Here is a 15,271-nt window from a genome sequence, read left to right as displayed (position 1 = left end):
CCAGTGACAATCTTCAAAGATGAATGATTTGCCCAATCCTACAGTCAGTATGGCCATTTCGTCCTCACAGCACTTCTAAAGCTTTGCAGAAGCTCGCAGAATTTTCACCATACTACTAATAGAAGGTTAGAGTCGAGTCAGAATGTCCTCAGTTGTCAGACCAGTGAAAAATTTAGAGCTCAGTCAAATACTTCATAAATTTGTGAGACCTCTGGTAAAATAAAATTTCCAACCTTCTTTAAAAATACACCATTCAGCTTCCTAGACGCTTGGTAGTTTAGAAGAGATCAGATTTTTAAACAATTTTTTTCTTTTTTTTTTTTTTTTTACAATAATATGGAAAGTTTCTATATTACCAGCTTTCCCACCTGCAGCCCCAAGAATTAAGTGATGTACAATACTGCAAAAAAAATCTAGATGAACACTTTTAGATGTGCGAGTAATTCTGTGACTACTACAACAATAAAGCAGAAATGCAAACGTAGTATCAAGGGTCTGGGCGCTGAGTTTTAAAATCAGTATTTAATTCCCAAAACTATCAGCCACCTGGGAAATTCAAGTTTATGCTTAACTGGAAGAAGAAAAAGATGAAAGAGTTCATTTCAAAGGTAGTAATAACAATGCTCAAGATCAGCTTTTATCCAACTAGGCTTAAAGGCACAACATATTATCAGTCTTTGGTAATTACCATCATTTGAATTATACTATTTCTGATATTCATACTACATGCTACCATCTCCAGTAAAATACATGTGCCTAACCTAACCCAATTCTATTTTTAAGATGCTAATAATAAATTAATACTTATAACTGTGTAAAATAAGACAAATTATATGTCTGGTTAAGTCTTTATAACAGTTTCACACAATGGTCCCGATTTAAAGAATAAAAAAAGCATGCCCAGTAACAACGTGACTCAAAACAAGAGCATGGGTTCTCCACAGTTCGTACCTTCTGCCGTCCCCAGTGGCCTGGGCTTACTCTCACTCAATACAATTTTTAAAGTTTCACTTAAAAAATGATGAAAGTCAAACCAATTATATTTTTATGTTTAATACAACTTGGGGAGTTACAGTATTATTCAGAGCAAACATCAAGTCATTTGCAATTATTTACCATCTTATACATATGCTTCTGATTAAAACCAGATTATTTATGGAAACTACTCAGAAATTTTTTTAACATTAATACTGAAGTGGGCTGTAAGCAGGAAAAAATGTAGATGTAATCATGCATGAAAGTTAACCAAGTGATTTTATTGACCTGAACCAGCTGTCATTTTAGCAGCAGTAAGAGGCATCCAGGACTTCCCTTTACTTTCCTAATAAACACATTTCCATGGTTTGCTGCTTTTTCTCCATATGCAATAGAAAAAGCACATTTTGCACAAAACATGCAGAGTGAACACAAAACAGAAAGCAAGCTTAGCAATGAAAAGCCCTCCTAAACAAGTTACATTACACTAGACAAATGCTCTAGTACACCCTTCTACAGACACTTGCATTCATCAGTGTGAATAAAATATGAAACTGTACATAACTGTGATGCAAGAACGATGCTGAACATGCATTAAGTGATATTACAAAAACTACACAAAGAATAACATAGCAACAATGAATTGGCACATAAACCAAAATGGTTCTAAAAGCATAGCCATCCCAACTGCCAAGTTGACATAATTTTCACTTTTAAACCAGTAATATATGACATTTATTTCATACATTCTCTTTCAAAACTCTGAACATTCCATTTTTGAAATGTAGTAACTGCATTCTTCACACACTAAGGCAGAAATTTTATTTTATTATTCAGCACAGATATGGTTCTGAAAGTGTCAGATGTGGAACTGCCACTGATACAATACTGAAGTTCTAGAAGCACAATGTTCCACACTGGAACGAAACTAAAGATGAACTACTGTTTCATTATTAAAGTTCTCCTTTTGCGCCTTCTGGAAAAGGCTTTTGATTTTCAGTTAATTAAAACTGGAGCTGCAGCTTACCTTTCACTTGCTCTGTCCCCTAAAAGTGAAACGTAATATACAGAACAATCCAGTGCTATTGTATCAAAGAATGAAGAATGTTAGCATTTTAAAGACAGTATTTCCCATCTTTATAATTGCAGTTTACATATTTTCCTCCCAAGAAAAAATACATGTGAATAGCCTTGCTTCTCTAAAGCAACTGTGTGTATCATCTTTACTGGAGAAATCATGAAGAATGCTATTTTCCGTATTTTACTGGCTTGCATGTAACCATCTTGGCAACTGCAGAAAGTGAACAGACAGATCAAGTTCACATATAATTTGGCTCAACATTTTAGTGTACATTTTTTTTCTTCATTAATTCCAATACTTGTCTTCTTGGGCCAACTACCACTAAGAATGTAAAACATAACCACACTATTCAGACATCTAACTAAAGCCCTCAACAGTATTTCTTACCTATTTGTTCTAAACTATCTATTTCTTAAAAGTACTAAAAAGTAATCCAAACTCATGTAATGAGAACATACATAAAACTACATCCTCTATGTGGCACATAGATGTAGCATGAAGTAACCAATGTCCGTACAGTTATGAGAAGTCTTGCTCTACCGCCCACTCCTTGCTGTTCTTTCCTTCCACAGTGAAATGAGCAGAATCAGTAATTTTCACTGGGTTTCTTTGACCCTGCTCACTGCATGGGCATGGAGATGCAAGGGTGGCACAAAGCAGGCAGGAAGCAGAACAAAGCAGCAAGGAGGGCAAAGAGCTATTCGTATCTGCAGCAGTGCCTGTGTCGAATTATTATTTTAAATATGCACACGAAGACTTCCAATTTCCCAGTAGCGTACAAATATTTAAAACATTTGTAAGCAGCTTGAGAGACCACTTCCAGCTGGCAGTTCAAAAGATTGCATTCTACAGTACTGTGATAGCTGGTTTATGCTGGGGCTTTTTCCTGCAATTTTACACTAGATAAAAATATTTAAAGCTCAGTAACAGCACTGCAGAATAAATCCTTTTGCAGTCAATAATGAACAGTAATGGAGCTTGTAGAAAAAGAAACACATTAAAATGCCCAGAACACCAAGAGCAAACAGCTGCAAGAAACATTACAATAAACTCTGTGATTTTTACATCTTTTTAGATTTATTACATTTCCTCTTCCAACTTGCTTAAGCATATACAGTTTTCCACGTTGCTTAAGTATATGTGATTATTTAAAGAGGGAGCACCTGTTGGGGGGGGGGGTGCTAGGCACTGGGGGTTTGGGGGGTGCTTTTTGGAGAGGTGTTTCGTTTCGGTGAGGTATTTATTTCAAATAAACACCGAGAGTAAAATTGCTTTCCCTTTCACATATATAAAAAATTATTACAGTGACATTCAGGCAAAAACCCTAATGAAAATACCTTAATCCTATCCCACAAATAACTAATAAATATTTACTATTTTACTTCCCTTTACACCATCTCGTTTGGTGCTTCTCTGGCTATGACACACAGGTGTAAGACTGGATTTCACTGGTTTGATGAGAGGCTAGCAATTTTAAAATCAGCTGCTTCATACCAATGACAACATGAGGTGTGTACACTGTATACAGTTGCTGTATTCAGCCACAAAAATCAAGCCCTACAGAAAATTTTGCAACACAGAGGAAACATATCCTACTGCAGTGACTGCACCCTACATCCTATGAATATTAAACAATTTTTAGAACACTAATTTCAGTTTTTCTGATATTCCTTGGCAATCTGCACAACACGAAGTTTTTTAAAAATCCAATACAATTATGTAACCAATATCTCTGTATTTTTCCATTAAAAGTTAAGTGGTTGTCATGTATAACAAGCTTTAAAATAATTTTTGTGAATTTGCTGTAGATATAAAATTAAACCACATTTCTCCCGTTTTTATTTTATTCCACTTCCCCAATCTTTTTTCAGTTTATATACAGAACCTTTCACACTTAATTCCTTGTTCAAGGCTCTCTGCGATTTTTTTTACTGATAAATTAAGGGCAAGAACAGTATCTTTATTCTTACCGCACTTCTTTCAAGCCAAGCCCTTAATATCCTGGATACAGTTAGCATGTAAATCCAATCAAATTACACAGCTATGGTTTAGTCTACAGAAATTAAGATATAAAACACTAGCAAAACTAGGAAAAAATTAAAGCTCTAGACAAACCATTTACCAAAACAAATGGAAAAAACCTTACCAACAAGGGTACGCAGTAACACAGTGGAGTTCCTTTTGAGTCCCACACCTATTATAAGCATTTTGTCCTCTATTTGAGGGACTACACATAAATCACTAAGTTTTTACTCACACAGATATTTTTTTTCTTTTAATGTGATTTGGGTATAAAATAATCATTATGATCGCAAGGTTTTTGAATGGTTTTACCTATACTATGCTTATCTCTGAACTTAAAACTTTTCTGAATAGTTCCTTCAATTAGGAAAAAAATGGCTGCTATTCTGAACTCCTTTTCTGAAGAAACCCATCTCTTCCTGCTCCCAAAAGTCAGGCTGAGGTTATTAATATGAATACCTGCAAATTTCAATTAAATTCATTTTCATAGCTTAAGGAAGTTCAAGATTGAAAAGACCTATTAAATCTATCCCATTTAAAACACACTGAGGGCTTGTTTCCATAAATTTAAAATCATCAAAAGTAAACTTTTTATGAAAATTTAACGTTCAGTTTATCTATTCTACAACTTACATTTTAGACATAGATAATTTAATTTCTATAAACTTCAGCATTTCATGGATTACTGTGAAAATAAACCTGAAATGCCTACAGCTACATTTTTAAAAGTATTTTAGGGGGGAAAACCCAAAACTTAAAAGAACAGATTTCTTCATAACAGCAAAATACCGATTTGGTGAGACCACTTACTAAGATTAAGTATATTTTACAGTACATCTCAAAAGGCAACAAAAAGCCAATCCAATGTGAAAAATTATACCTGACATTAAGTAATGCAAGTTTTAAATCAATCCTCCTATTATGCCCTCACATTTCATTAAACAGATTTTTTTAGAAAGCAGAAGTTTTTGGAATAACACACTCCTATGTTTGCCCCTAAGCTAGCACTGAACAGCCACTGATCTAAAGGAGTACTGTCCAGCCTCGGTATTTTCCATAGGCCACACTCAGTCCCTCCTCATTATTCAAGAATTGGGGAAGTTTGGACTGATAAACCCTCATGCTAGAAGTGAGCCAAGAGCCCAATGGAAGCACCAAGTCCCAAGACAGTTCTGCATCTTAATGACAGCACAGTACCCAAATAAATAAATTCAGGGCTCCTAAAGAGACAATTAAATTGCACTTGAATGAAATATGTGCTCTCTCAAGTTCCCCACTCTTGGCCCCAAGCACAAGCTAACAAGACATGCTGAATGCAGACTCTTTAAAACCACCTACGATTATGCACCCCTTCAAGTCTCAGGAATGGGATTAAGCATCCCTTCACGTTTGCACCCAATGTAAATAAACTGACCCCATCAGTTGCTACCCAGGCCTTCCCTGACATTTTACTAGTTCAATTACAGTTTCTTTTTACTTGTCTTCACTAAGAAGAGAAGAATTATGATTAATTTCTTATAGAAAATGTAAAAAAAAAAGTTTCCACAAAATGCTTCAGTAAAAAGAGCTTCATGCTATCAGAGCACACCACTCATTTGCTGAACATCTCACCCCGAAGAATATTCTCTCTTCAGAAGGCCAAAGGGGGGTTGTTTTTCACTTGAGGATCTTTCTTTACATTGCTTAATTTGGCATTTTGGAGCCAAATTATTTCAAGGCAGATCACAACCATTTAACAATCAGTACCTCATAAAAGTCAATGCGTTTGTATTTAGTAGCTTTCAGAAGAATTTGTAATTATAGATTTATTTTTCAAGTTAAAATCTGAAATCAAAAGTGGAAAAGGGAAAAAACTGTGGTATAACATTTTAAAATATGACAGTATACTTTAGATCAGAATGCTTCTCAAAGAATGCATACCATAAAATCCTACTGGATACTGGTTAAAACTAAACTGACGTAACACTTAGTTCATACTGTCTTCTTGCCATCTATTTTAACCTTTTGTTCTAGTAAGAGTCTCCAGTTCATTGTATCTTTGTCCAATTAGATAAAATAGATGTAGACAATAAATAAAACAACTTAAGGTCAGAACTTTTCTTTCCAGATAATCAACAGTAATCTGTATTTTTCATAGGAAATAAATAAAGTTAAGTATATTTGATTGGCCACCAAGTTTCCCAAGACATTAGTGTGCTTTATCTAATGAGTACACTGCATAAAACAAAGAAATTAACTCACAACCAAAATTAATTTTATTTAAGTGCCCAATAGCTCCCCTTCAGATGACTGAGGTGACAAATGCAAATGCAGTTACACAAGCTGGATTCTGATGGTGTTGTTTTCTTTTACTTAAATGGAATAGTACAGCTTTACTATCTTAAAGTATTAAAATTGTATCTCACATGAAAATTAAGCAGTTTAGGCTGAAGTGTCAGGAATAAGGTAAAACCTCGGCAAGTACAACCAAAAGTCAGCGCATTGTAGTTGCCAATTCCATATCCTTTCCAAGCATATTTGTTTTACCACAGCATACAGCAGTCAGGACTTCACTGTGTCTTCTTGTCAAACAGACCAAAGACAGTTTAAAAACTTAAGTACATGTGTACACAGAAAAAATGATCAACTGATCAGCCAAATGAGGAACAAGAAAAATTAATCACTTCCAGCACATGGGCAGTACCTTCAAGCAAAAATGCTGCATGGCCACATCTACATACCATTTTTAGGAAACAAACTGGGACCATACCTTTAACAAAATTACACATTTATCATATAGCTAGAGTTTGTTACTACACCAAAAATGGCAAAATCAAAATTTATACAGTGGAACTGTATACAATCAACAAGGCCAGGCAGCCCTAATAAAGTTTCTATTATGAGCAGAATTTGGCAGCCTGTCATCAACTACAAAAGGCATTCTTCGTGAAATCTTTAAAGTGTGCCCAAATTCAACATTTCAGTATTTTTTAAGACTTAAAGACTTGGTTCATGGATATTTAAAAAGATGTTAGATGATTTTCTGCAATAAGGACAGCAGACACATCCACTGCTGCCATACAAGCAGAGCCATCCAAGTCAGTTTTACAGGAAGGGTAGCTCACAACTGTGAAATGAAAATCACTAATTAAAATCTACAGGAACTTCCGAATACATACATACCTCTGCTTGCTAGCAAAAATGTGGTGCAACAAACATGCACTTAAAATAGCATGAGGCTGGCAAGCAACAAATAAACCACTTTTTGCAGATTTGGTATGTTTAATGTACTTCCAAAACATACTCTAATACTACAAGGGTGATGGTGCATATATCTAAACAAATATACAGGAGTACATTTGGCCAAAAGGCCTGAATGACACAGCCTTTTCCTTTGAAAAACTGAACAGACTTCTTAAATCTAGTTAAAGTTATATTTAAAACAGGTTCCCCTTAAAGCTTTACAGTTCAGAATTACCAGCTTACACCAGTGCCTTCTCAATCCCCATAAAAATGCCATGCACAAGGGCAGAAAAGAGACAAAAATAATCTAGTATTTAGACACCTTACTAGACACTGTGTCTAGTGTCACAACTTAATGCAGTACACCAAAGCAGAGAGCTTAAGTAGTTGCTATATGCAAACACCCAGTTTACACCTACTGAAAATAAGTTTTCCCAAATACTGAGTTTTAGGAATATGGGCTAAGTAAAACCAGTTGCAGGATTTTTTTTTTTAATAACGAATGCCATAACATGATACATATATCAAGAAGGTGAAAGAATATTTCAGACTTCGGATGTAACTTGCTGCTGCGATACAAACTGAAGTGTGGCACGTATCCTCAAGTCAAGCAAAAAAGGCCAACATTAAAGGCAATCTAGAGGAAAATGCTTAGTGGTTATAGACGCCACAAGTGAGGACCTACATGTGGTAACTCCTAAACTGTATGAAAACAATCTCTACCTTAAGCCATGTAACACTGGCAATATAAATAACACTGTACTTCCAAAATGGCAGCAATGCCACAATTTTCCTGTTACCCATTTGCTCACAATGCAATTCGCCAAGACCATCACTGCTACATTAAGTAACACATACATGCTCTCTCTGCTGCTTGCATCCCATGCTTTGAGCTAAGTCCATAGCATTTTGGTTGGGGCCCATTAATTAGGGCACCAGGTAACCTCAAATTAGGTTTTCATCAATTTAGTATTACTACTATTCATGCAGACAATAGTAATTTTAGTAATTTATTTTTCTGAAAACATGAACTGGTAAGACAGAACACTAATATTTGACAACTATTTTGCACAGGAAAAAAGCAACAGTAACCAAAATTTTTCCTACTTTCTTGCCATTACAGGAATAGAACCAATAGGTCTTTTCCATCACCTTCCATGACTGACAAAATCTGAATCATAATAAGCTTCCTAATAGCTTTATCATCAGTTTCATCTTAAGACTCAATCAGAAAATCCAGCCTGAGTTGTGTTGCAAATGGGTATTTTTAAAATTCATCATTCTGTAAAATATTTATCAAGAATACTCACATGCAATACTTCTAAATGCATATTACTCTAAGAGAACAATTACTTTAACTGGAAAACATGTATTTGCCTCCTAATGAAACAGTTAATCATTGGTAACAGACTTGTTTCTGTTCAACCACTGGGAGAAATGCATACTTATGATGATGCACTACACACTGGAAGGCTTACCAGCTTGCACAACTGTCTGCTTCCTTGCAATGGCAAGATACTTTAACGATCAGTAGAACACACAGATGTCACAACTTTTCTTCTGTAGAAGTATGGTTTAGGTAAATTCATTCATACTGTTATGAATAAAGCATACATACAGATTCTTTTTCCAATGTTGGTCCCTGTCCATCCCATTCCCACCCACCCCCCCCTTAAATTTTCCAATAATTTAAGTAACAGATATACTCTACTGATAAGCCTACTGTGACTAAGTTGCAAAGGAAGACTGAGATGCAAGGACACAGTATCCTTGAGAACACTTCGTAGAAAATCTGATGCTCTTGAAAAGTATAAACAAATGAAAGCAGTTGTGTTATAAACTGTTTATAGTATGTACTGCAACATGCAGTTTAGCTAAACAGATTCACTATTAAGAATGGAACTTTCTTGACACACAGTAGAAACTACACACGAATGAAAATTACGCCACTTATAATTAAGCATAAAATTATTCTCACCCAGTATCAGTAATAACATTCCCAAAATCCTTTCAAGTTATTTTTATATTTTATTGTAATCAGATAACCGCACGTTTTACAGCATGATCACACATTGTATTTTGCCAGTCACAAACACATTGCCTTACATAATTATCCGCATCATTTCTGCTCTATACTACAAAGCCTAAACTACTGGATACAAAAAAAGTTTTACAAAAGAAACTGTTTTAAAGACTACAATAACAATAAAACCATTTCCAGGTAACAGCAAAAATTATAAAGGCATATCACTGTATAGTTTTACTGGAATTTCTAAACAGTAAGGAATGAAGTAAGTTTTAGTATCTGCGACGCTTGTTAGGTCCTTCAAAGTTGCCCCCTGGGTTTCCTCTACCAAAGCCACCAGGTCCACCACTCACGGCACCTACACCACTCATTGGCGGCTGAGGAGTTTCAGAGCCCGTCCTACTAACCAGAGGTGAACCCATCTGTGATGGACCTCCTTGAGGGAATCTCTCATTATGCTAACACAAGTCCATTTGGAACGTGCCAAATGTGAGTTACAATAAAAACCACAAGTGATGTTGTCATGGAGTTCAGCAGATAGTCCAGCAGAATCAGGATCACACATAGAGGGAAGAAAGGAGCAATTCAATTAGTTACTATGGAAAAAGAGCTGGAAATTAAGAGTGCTAATGTTATGCTCCAACTTTGTAAATTAAAAATTTGAGCATTAAGACCAATTCTGGTGATTAATATAACTTCATCCATTCAAGCACATCCGAAGCAATACATATTCTCTATGTAACAGAAGAGACAGCAAACAATAATCTTATGCCTGAACTCTGTTCTGCCTTAAATACCAACTAGTGCTCCTCCCTTAAATAAATTAGATACAGAAACATTGTCAAACTACGTGGGAGGAAATCAGCCTTTGTATTTCTACAAACTGCAGACTTCTTGAAGAATTATATACCCACATATCTGTGGGTATTTCAGTCCATACTACCTGGAGTCAGCCTTTTGTACGACACTTTAGTAATCTTTGGTTAGACTTATAAAATCCAGTCCAAATAAACTGACAAAACTAGTGACAAAATGCATAACTGGACTATGCTTAGTTTAAAACACACTTGATGTATATCTAAAGCTTAATCTGAAATATTAATATAAGAAGAAAATCCAACTTATGTTCCACATTTATTTTCCTTAGCTCTTCTGTGCCTAATAAAAAAAGGTGTATGTGCTTACACAGATTTATTTGGCTATAGCAATTAAAACCTAAACCAGAAAACATGCATCTGAGCACTTACAGTTCAGTATTTATGCAAGAGTTTAAAAATAGAACCCCACATAATTAAATTTAAAACATCAATCCAGCATAACATGAACCATTAAAAGCACAGATTATATGGTACAATCAGATCTTGAAATGACTCATCATTCACCTGTTGAGGATAGTTATGTTTTCAGAAGAAATTCCTTCTGTACAGACACGTACGTTAACTGCCCAGGTACTCAAGAGTTCCACAAGAACATTCAAGACTAGCTTTTTATTTATAAGCCCGAATCAGAGAATTATTCTGAAAGTTTAACTCCACTAATAGCAGTAGAGCTCAACAGTTCTAAAGTTTGCTAATTAATATATATATATAAAATATTAAAACAGCATTATATCTATATGGATCAAAACATATGCAATTTAGATCATGGTTGTATATATGTAAATTTTAAACAAAATCTGACATTGAGTAAGAAAAAAGTTACTTCAACAACTGCATGAAGATCTACTACTGCCCCAAAGTACCTTAAAAGCTGCAGCACTGGTTAAAAAAAATAGTAACTCATGCCAGCTTGCTAGCAACGGATGTAAGTTTCAACAAATAGCTTATCACATATTCCTGGTAATTTTTAACATTTGACTTTTCCACAAAAAGTCAAATCATCTTTCCAATAAGGACCCCTCTCTTCAGCTAACAAAAAACTGCAGTAATTAACTACCTACAATAAGGGCGGGGACACACACACACAACTATTTTTAAAATGTTCTGTTCAAAGGTCATCTATGTTTCAAAAGACTGCAGTAGAACAAAAAGATGGCTCCAACTTTCTCCCTAAAAGACTTCAGAAAAACATCCAATTAAAAAAATTAAAACCAAATTTCAGGTCTATAAATCATATTCTCTATTTCCCTCAGTGAAAACTGAAATTAACTGTTAAGAGTGTTTTAGCAGATAGCCGTGCAGGAAAAATACAGTTAGGCTATGCCTTTATGTAGGGGCCTGCTCCCCAAATTAAAAACCTTCAAAGTCCAAAAGGGGAGAAAATCGTAATAATTAAAAAAGCATCTAATTTGTCCTTCCATAGCATGCAGAACAAAATGGAAAGTAAAAAAGGTATTTTTTTTTTATATAAAACATGCATTGAAAGTGTCAGTATATTCCCTACATTTCCATACCTGGAATGACTTTTTGTAGAAAAACAACAGCTGGAGATAAGACACCGTGATTTATGATAGTATGTTCCTTTCCTTACACCTCTTTCACAGTGTTTATATAATCACAACAGAATGTTCCAGAGGTGACTAGTAACACAGAGGGGTCTCCAGAAAAAGCATCTCTAAAACTGCTATTTTGCAAAAAGCATCCCCGTCCCCATCCCCCCACTTTGTGACCAATGACACAACTGATAAAATGAGCTGGTTCCTGTAATGTGAATTGAGACCCTCTCCTTTAACTGGTAAAGACCTGACTCACTATGTATTTTGTGCTCAATGAAAATCTCATTATCCTCTAAGGAACAAAGGATTTTGTCCAAACTTCATTATACAGATTGCTCAGTTGCAGATGGATACTTTTGAGGAGGCATATATGAAAAAATACAGCTACCATATGCTTCTGTGTTCCAATAAAACTATAATGGCATCACTGCTTATATTAAATACTCCTTTATATCACACCACCACTAGAATATCCAAAATATATATTTACATAATAATACTGGAAGATATGTAAAAATCAGATTTAAAAATATAGTTGTTTCTCTACATAAGACATTACAGCTAGGAAAAGTAACCAGCTATGACAACAGAGCAAAAATGGCTAGTGCTTTAACTGCATCCCAATGGCTTATCTGCTCTTGATAAAAAATTCCAGATGTATAGAAGACATTCCCTACCACCCTTGGCAACTGGGCAATATTATTTTTCTGGTATTGGTATGACCATTACTTCTAACAGCTGTTGGCATACTTATTTTCTAAGTGGTGTCATTACTGTCATAATCTCATGCTTTCAACAGTGTTAGAAAGGAAATACAAAAAACACTAAAGTCACTTTGAAAAATTAAATAGTTTACACAAAGATATCTTCACACTACATAGCTTCCAATATTTAACTTCATCAAAAACCCTAACAAGCTAATACATAGAATTTAGTTTCACAGAAGAAAAAACAGCAAGTGCCTAAATTGGCAGATTACTTTGGTATGTTGTTTCTTCCTCCATTTCACAGAAGTGGTTTCTTACAATCTGTGAGTTTTTCATGACAGGTCATACATGCAAGCTTTGCCACAAGTGCTGTACATTCTAATCTCAATTCAAAGTCTGGTTACTGATCAAAGAACTCATACCATTCCTAAGGGAAGTAGGATTTTCATAGTAACATCAAAAAGACTTCCCTTCTCTGTTGTAAATTATTTGCATTAACAAGTTCTATCAACTACTTTTAACAGATTCAAAAAACGTATCACATTCTTACACAGTGTGAAAATATCTTTGGTAACATTAATGGGCCATGAGACATGACGGCTATTCAAAGTAATTAAATTTGTGATACATTACCACTGTTCCATTATCTGGCATCATTGGTGTTCCCATATTTGCAGCTCCTTCTGGTCCCATGGAAGGACCAGGACCCATTGCAGGGCCAGGTAAAGTTCCTCTGTTGTTCATATTCATACCCATCATTGGAGGAGGGCCTTGGTTACCAGCAGGTGCTGGGCTAAACGCATCTATGCAAAACAATCTATACTTAGAGCTGTCCTATCTGAATTTTACAAGAATAAACAAACAATTTACAATATTTAAATAGCCAAATGTACAAGACTTCCAATACTTGAAACAAAAAAAAAAATATTCTTTGAGACTGTACATTTATCTCAATCATCTGCTTTTAAACAGATTTTCATTAACCCCTATTATTTTGCATTAAATAATCTGCCTTGTGTATTTTTAAATCTTGAACTTTACAGCTAAATATAGCTGTATGGTTTCTGTGCAGGAACTGAAGTGTTCATATAGCATATATATATATAGTATGCACACCACAAATTAGCAAAAATCAAATTATTTTGCAGTAACTGGCAGCTACAAGGCAACTTGACTCTTCAAGGATCATATCATACATTTGCAAGAACTGTTCTACCAGTATTATGTTAAGTGTATATACTGTAACAATATTAGTCTTAACATCTAAAAGCAATACCAAAAATGGTACTCAAGTTTACAATAAATAATTTGTAATATGGCGTAAATCTTGCATGTAAATGTCATTTATTGCAGTAAAAGTACCAGAAAACTAAGTGAAGTTTTACTAGAATTGCAAGCACAGGAAAGTCTCCTCCAAAATTCTGATTCACCGTAAAAGGTAGAAAAGCTTAAAAACATCTTTTTGAGGAGATCATTTAGCTGGTAAATTGCACTTGGAAACACCCCTCTGCCAGTACCCAATAACATACTCAACAGGCAGGTAAAATTGCCTTTGTTACATTTTCTCAAGTTGTTAGAAAGAAAAAATTCTGATTATGTATCATTTACATCTGCTATTATGAAATGTCATCAACTTTAACATGTTCCTTGTCTCCAACAACAATCCGCCCTTCTCAGCCAAAAGTGTGCATCCAAGATCTAGTAACGGAAGACGACACACCTTTGGAATCTAGCCCACGCTTTAAGTCATAACAACATATAATATCAAGAAATCCAACACGTTGCTAGACTAATCAACTTATTTTTATTAAAAAACAACCTCTAACCTCTCATAACAACTGTAACATCTTATCATAATGAATATATAAATGTACATCATGGTAAGCAGGCCATTTAGCACAGATACAGTACTGTGACTATCTGCAGAACTACATCTTTTTTACCTGCCCTGAGTGCATATCACAGCAGTCAGTGAACCCACTGCATCTGACATATCACTGCTAAAACTGCAGACCTAGGTTTGATCATACACGTTATGTCAACTGCAAGCTGCTTCACAAAAACAATCCATACAATGCAGTAGCACATGGTAAAGTACTAAACAAGTTTATTAGAAGTGACAGAGAAAAACCCTGTCATTTTGAAAGACAGAACTCATTTGAGCACAGTAATAAGAAACTCCAAGACTTTTCCCTACGACACTACGGCAAACCAAAGGTATGTGCAAGTCAATGCTTCTCACCTACCCAGAGGCATGACCAGTTCATGTAGCAGGTGAAGACTGTGCTACCATTCAACAGAATCAGTTGAATATGCCCTAAACCTGTTTTATAGTATCATCCATTTAGTGACTAAATATGGAAGGAAAAGGAGAAGTCTACACTGTCAACATAAGGAGAAACCTTTATTTTCAGAGGCTAGAGGTACTCTGCAGGACTATCATGATAGCAGCACTTAGTGGCTGGTACTAGCTCCATTAACTAAAAGCAGTCAGTGCTGTTACCTGTTACTGACTTGTTTACCAGCCTAACTAAATTTAGCCATCTGGCCACACACAGGTAGTGTTTGCTTATCCTTCAACTGCAACAAAGTTCTTACCCTTTGTATCATACAAATACACCCATATTGCTTCTAGGGTGATGTACAGCAACTTGTAGTATCAAACCTTTATAGTATTAAACTGATTTCAGGCAGAGTCAGCACTGCCAGGACAACTGGGGAGTGTAATGCAAAGAGAAACTGGTGTCCTGCACAGTTTCAGTAAGAGGCCACTATGGCATTTTAGCTATCCCTCAGAGATTCTC

At 35.3% G+C, this 15,271-nt stretch overlaps 1 protein-coding gene across 13 annotated transcripts in view; it reads right to left on the bottom strand.

Moving 5' to 3' along the window:
- The window catches only part of PSPC1 (paraspeckle component 1), a 68,209-nt gene that overhangs the window by 18,251 nt on the left and 34,687 nt on the right, over nt 1-15,271 (bottom strand). For 6 of the 13 annotated variants that reach the window (XR_005826288.1, XR_005826287.1, XR_005826290.1 and 3 more), the window contains exon 8: nt 13,101-13,270. The exons of 6 other annotated variants lie outside the window; for them this stretch is intronic. Coding sequence is in view for 1 of the 7 variants with exons in the window: in XM_040583527.1 (XP_040439461.1) it covers nt 9,599-9,784; nt 13,101-13,270 (356 nt within the window). In the remaining 6 variants the exon portion in view is untranslated. Of the gene's footprint in view, nt 1-1,235; nt 9,785-13,100; nt 13,271-15,271 lie in introns of those variants that run through there. One more of the 13 variants, XM_040583527.1, reaches the window with a different exon arrangement.

Source organism: Falco naumanni, chromosome 2 (assembly GCF_017639655.2).
Source record: "Falco naumanni isolate bFalNau1 chromosome 2, bFalNau1.pat, whole genome shotgun sequence".
Classification (NCBI taxonomy): domain Eukaryota; kingdom Metazoa; phylum Chordata; class Aves; order Falconiformes; family Falconidae; genus Falco; species Falco naumanni.
Note: the sequence above shows the minus strand (reverse complement) of the source record. Positions and strands in the feature narration are given on the sequence as shown.